A 5,806-nucleotide genomic window follows, 5' to 3' on the forward strand; every position below is an offset into this window, starting at 1 on the left:
GTGGCATGTGCAAGGAGGTAGCTCTTCTCTAAGGAAAACCCAACACATGGCAAGTTTGCCTTATTCCTCTTTCTGACCACTTATTCACCTTTCTATCCTCTTGTTCCCATCATCTGTAGTGACTACTCAAGACGCCCTATAATGTTAGTAATGAGTAATTGAATGAATCATCATATCAAAATCAAACCTAACATATTTACGCTTTTGACAAGTAAAATGAAACACAACACCAAGCACATAAGCGCCATTAGTATTAACCAGAAATAACCCACATTACTGAGTAAGGTAGCCTGACCAAACATATAATTAGGCGTCCCCAACTACAACTCACAAAATGAATCCTCTAGAATGCCTGCCTCGCTCGGTGCCATTCCATGCAACATTTTGCCGAGTCTTCCATTCACTATGGATCTTGTATGAGCAAAACACTGTATGAATATAAATATAAATATGGGTCTCGTATGAGCAAAACACTGTATGAATATAAATATAAATATGGGTCTCGTATGAACAAAACACTGTATGAATATAAATATCCTAAACAAAAAAATATAGCATTGCTTTATTAACAAAAATTCTGAAGCATATCCCCCCAATCAAATTCATCATGCCTATGAACCTGGCCATGATTAACCGATCACATGTTGGTGAAGACCACATAATTGATTATGTCTAAGAAGAATTAAGAAGAATTATAACCAGCCAATAATAAGCTAGGTTGATCTTTGCCTCCCTGAGCACCACTGGGTTCAAATCCCAAAAAGGGATGCTAGGACATCCTGTCCGTATAAAATCAGGTGGGTGAGTGTGGTTCTCTTCCACACAAATCATAAAGAAAGTATTCTATAAATTTACAAGGCACCAACCCTGGAGAGGAATCTGCCTATTGATGACCGACCTCTATATAAACTCTTTTGGCGTTATCTTGAAACAATGAGGGCTTTATTCATCTGTTGCAGTCGCCATCTGCCTTTTGATGGCCAACCTCTATATAAACTCTTTTGGCATTATCCTTGAAACAATGAGTGCTTTATTCATCTGTTGCCGCCATTATCTGCCTTTTGATGGGCGAACAAACTGTTGTGGCATTATCCTTGAAATGATAACGGCATTGTTCATCTGTTGCATGATTCATCATCTTGGATATCGTTTTGCCAGCATTGTACTCAGATATCATGGCAACCTCAAAAGATACAGAATATTTCTTCCAGCACAATCCATCTTCCTTGTCCACATACAATTGAGACATAAATCTTCATGATAGCCACATAGCAATATGGCATGTACTCTCCTCACTTCATTGTCACAGTCATCTATCGCATATTGCATAGCTGTGAGCTTCTGCTTCCCAGTGCAATTTGATCCCGTCCATCTTCCACTTGTTCTCAGCCCTGTTTTGTCTCCATCTCTTTACATGCTGATACAAGGATGTTTGTTCCGTATTAAAACCCAACAGTCTGTGCCATTGAAAAACATGACAGATATGGTAATTTTTGTCTTTAAATTATGTTTGGCAATGACTGAAGCACGATCTCCACCCCACATTACTGAGCAGTAATGGAACTGGTCAAACAGATCTGACTGCAGGTATAATGGCCTGTGACACAATGTTGCACCATGGCATGTATCCTTCTTTATTTAATGTCACAAGCAGCCGATCTAACTTTTGATAAATATTGTCACTTAATGGATGGCTTCTATCCCCCACTAAAAAATCATGCACCTTGTTGTCCACCTCAATAGAGGCCTTCCCAGGTTGCTTCCATGCATTAGCAGCAGTTCTCAGTTTTTCTATCCTGTCTGCATCCTTCCACATGCCAGCATGGGCATATGTGGCTAGCATGATCATATATGGAGTGGCAGCTTCCCCATTCACTGTGGCTAGATGATCAAAACATCTTCCTCCTAGATCCACATTACCATGTGTTTGGCAATGACTAAGCAAGGACCTCCAGCCCACATTACTGAATAACAATGGAAAAGCTTGTAGCAAATCCTCTGCCTCACTCAAGCGTCCTGCACGCCCAAGAAGGTCAGCCATGCAGTTATAATGGTCTACAATTGGTAACATGCCATTGTATTCTTCCATTGTCTTAAATATTTGGCAGCCATTGTCCATTGAGCCCGCATGGCTGCATGCTGAGATGAGAGAAACAAATGTCACAACATCGGGCTGTAAACCTTCTTTTTGCATGTTCTCAAAAAGTTGCAAGGCCATCGAGGAGTCATTATGCTGAGCATACCCTGCAATCATCGCACTCCATGTCACCACATCCGGTTTTGGCAATTTGTCAAACACCCCACATGCATCCTCAAGGCTACCACACTTGGCATACATGTAAATAAGGGCACTGCCAACTTTATCATTCGATGCAAGGCCATTTCTCAAGATGCAGCTGTGAATTAGTTTGCCCTGGTCCAAAGCTGCTATATTGGCACATGCTTTCAGGATACACACAAACGAGGCCTCGTTTGGCTCTATGCCCTCCTGTTGCATTTCCTGAAAGAGTTGAAGAGCCTTTTGGCCATGCCCATGCTCAATGTACCCTGCAATCATTGCAGTCCATGCTACCACACCACGCTTTGGCAACTCTCTAAACACACTGACCGCATTGTCAATGTTTCCACATTTGGCATACGCATCAATAAGAGTGCTTGCAATATAGATATCCAGCTCAAAACCATTTTTGAGGATGAGAACATGAACCAGTTTCGTTTGCTCTATGGCTCCTAAGCTAGAGCATGCTTTCAAAACCGTAACAAAGGTAATTTGGTTTGGTTCAGCAGCTTTCTGTTGCATTTGGTGGAAAATTTGGAGAGCAGCCAGACTGTCCCCATGTTGAACATACCCTGTAATCATCGCATTCCATGTCAGCACATCTTGCTTTGACAGCTTGTCAAACACCCTTACTGCATTTTCAATACTCCCACACTTGGCATACATGTCGACCAGGATGCTCCCAACAAGTGCACCTGACTCACAGCCACATTCAATAATTAGGCCATGAATGAGAGTGCCCTGATCTAAGGCTCCCAAACTGGAACATGCTTTCAGAACACCAATAAATGTTACCTCGTCGGGTTTTATCCCCTCCTGTTGTATCTCCTGAAAAATCTGGAGAGCTTCCTTACCTTTCCCATGCTGTACATATCCTGCAACCATTGCATTCCATGCCACTATATCTTGATGTGGCAGTACATCAAACAGCTTGCGTGCATCCTCCATACTCCCACATTTTGTGTACATGTCAATGATGGTATTCTCAATAAAAGCATTGCACTTGAAACCACTTTCTATTATCCAAGCATGAATCAGCTTACACTGATATGTGGATGCCACACTAGAAACAGCTTTCAAGGCAGAGACAAGCGTGGCCTGATCTGGCTCCACACCATCCTGCTGCATTTCCTGGAGAAGTTGGAGAGCCTCTTGATAAGAATTGTGCTGGGCATAACCTGCAATCATTGCATTCCATGTTACAACATCACGATTTGGTAACTTGTTGAATACCCTCCGTGCATCCTTAATGCTTCCACATTTGGCGTACATATCTATGAGGCTGCTTGCAACAAATAATTCCAATTCATATCCACTTTCACTAATGTGGGCTTCAATTAACTTCCCTTGATCTAGGTCTGTCACACTTGCACATGCTTTGAGGATGCTTATAAAAGTGACATCATCTGGTTTCATGTCCTCTCTTTGCATCCGCTGGAATAGTTGCAGAGCCTCCTTACCATACCCATGCTGGGCATATCCGGCAATCATTGTATTCCATGTCACCACATCTTGCTTCTGCAAGTTATCAAACACCATCCGTGCATCTTCAAGGCTCCCACACTTTGCATACATGTCTATGAGGGTATTTCCAATAAAGGCATCCAACTCCAGACCATACTTTATAATGAGACCATGAATCTGCTTGCCTTGATCTAGAGCTCCTACACCTGGACACGCTTTCAATATACACACAAATGTGACCTGGGTTGGCTCCAAGCCATGCTGTTGCATTTGCTGAAATAACTGGAGAGCATACTCTCCATGCCCATGCTGAGCATATCCTGAAATCATTGCATTCCATGTTACTGAGTCTTTATTTGGAAGCCTTTCAAAAACGTGGTGTGCATTATCAATGCTTCCGCATTTGGTATACATGCTCACAAGAGTGTTCCCAACAAATACATCCAACTCCAAACCATGTTCAAAGATGCAAACATGAATTTTTTTGCCTTGTCTAAGGGTTGCTTCACAGGAACATGCTTTGAGGACAGAGACAAAGATATGTCTATCTGGTTTTAAGCTTGACCACTGCATTTGGTCATAGAACATGAAAGCTGCGTCATTTTGTCCAAGCTTCACATGAGCTGAGATGATCGCAGTCCAAGTAAATACAGTTGGTCTAGGAAGTTTGAAAAATACCTGTCTAGCCTCTGACAAGCTCTGGCAGACGGTAAACATGCGTATTAGATGACTTGCTAAAAAAGCATTTGATTCGCATCCAATCCTTGTTATCAGGCGATGCAATTTCCTGCCTAATGCCAAGTCCTTCTTGGTGATGCACACCTGGAGAAAACAGAAAAGAATGTTGACTGATACAAGAATTCCTTGCTTATGCAAAGAATCTATAGCCTGAAATGCCTCTACGAGTCGCCCATCGTCACAGAGACTTTTCAAATATCCAAATGAGTTGTCCTTCAAAGCGAACCTGCATAAGAAAAAGAACACTGCAAGCGTTAGAACTGTGATTCAACTTCAGACGCCTCTCGTTCCTAGGTCAGACTTAATTCATTCATGCTTTTCAAAAATCGTTGCAATATGTTGAGAAGACCTTGTACAGTCTCTTGTACGACCTTCGATACCCATGGCAGAACAGAATCTGTACAGTGTTCGAACTTTCACGTCACAAGCAAATGGTTCTCGGAAGCTTACATTTTTCTGTTACATTATATCAGCAAGAGGGATTGAAAAACATTAGCCTTTTGTGGCAATGCCATACACATGACAATCACTGCCAAATTAAGAGCGATGCACTGAGCAAGCAAGCAGTTGAAATTACAAATTTAACATTCACCTTGTAGAGCCTACTGTCGCAACTTTTAAAAGGGTCCACGACACACTTTGGCCATAACTTGTGCACTGCCACTGCCATAACTACGTGCGAGGATCGTAAAAGGGCGTCTGGGCATGGTACTAAGAGAAGTGAAAATTGTTGGAATAGTCGGATATGAAGGTTAAGATCAACTCAGCTGAGCCAAATATTCATGATTGTACACAGATCGAAATACCCAATCTATCTAGTGCTCTATTTCTGTCTCTCATCTCGTGCGTATTTGTCTCTCATCTCGTGCGTACTTGTATTATTGCACATCTCTCAGCTTCCAATAAAATCAGTGTTACTATGCAATAGTAAGAATGTTACTATGGTTGCGTTCCAAGTACCTCCAAGAATTGGAAGATGCGCTTATTTGTATTACTTCACTTCCAACTAGAAAGAGTGATTGTTACTAAGGGTGGGTTCAAAGCACTTGTGCCCCCCATGGAGGAGGAAATAGAATTGGAAAATGGGAGTGGTTCACACCACTTTGCCGTCATGTTTTATAAAGTTCCAACATGTGATTGGTGTAGCTCCATCGGAGGAAAATCATGTAGCGGTTGGAGGAGTTGGCCATTGAGAGGGTGGCGTTCATGTGCCGAACGCGGACGGCAGCCCTTCACTTACAATTTTGGAGGATGGCCGCCAGGTGGTGTGAATCCGGCCTAAGGAAAGTTTCACACATAGGCACACACGGGGATTCGTTGGCACAA

The 5,806-nt window shown here is 42.3% G+C and overlaps 1 protein-coding gene across 2 annotated transcripts; it reads right to left on the reverse strand.

Annotated features, from left to right (window-relative positions):
* Positions 1 to 595: 595 nt before the first annotated feature.
* Positions 596 to 5,320, reverse strand: LOC147891015 (pentatricopeptide repeat-containing protein At5g27110-like). 2 transcript variants are annotated; one of them, XM_087389895.1, is made up of 3 exons: positions 5,073 to 5,320; positions 4,830 to 4,936; positions 596 to 4,706 (listed from the first exon to the last, which is right to left on the reverse strand). In XM_087389895.1, exons 1-3 carry the CDS (start codon positions 5,148 to 5,150, stop codon positions 1,568 to 1,570), a joined length of 3,324 nt encoding a protein of 1,107 aa, XP_087246021.1. In that variant the 5' UTR covers positions 5,151 to 5,320; the 3' UTR covers positions 596 to 1,567. The 2 variants fall into 2 exon arrangements, with proteins under 2 accessions (XP_087246021.1, XP_087246022.1); XM_087389896.1 differs by having other exon boundaries at positions 4,852 to 4,936; positions 5,073 to 5,122.
* Positions 5,321 to 5,806: the final 486 nt, after the last annotated feature.

This window comes from Dipteris shenzhenensis, chromosome 18 (assembly GCF_047967505.1).
Source record: "Dipteris shenzhenensis isolate YYH24624 ecotype China chromosome 18, Dip_SZ_1.0, whole genome shotgun sequence".
In the NCBI taxonomy this organism is placed as follows: domain Eukaryota; kingdom Viridiplantae; phylum Streptophyta; class Polypodiopsida; order Gleicheniales; family Dipteridaceae; genus Dipteris; species Dipteris shenzhenensis.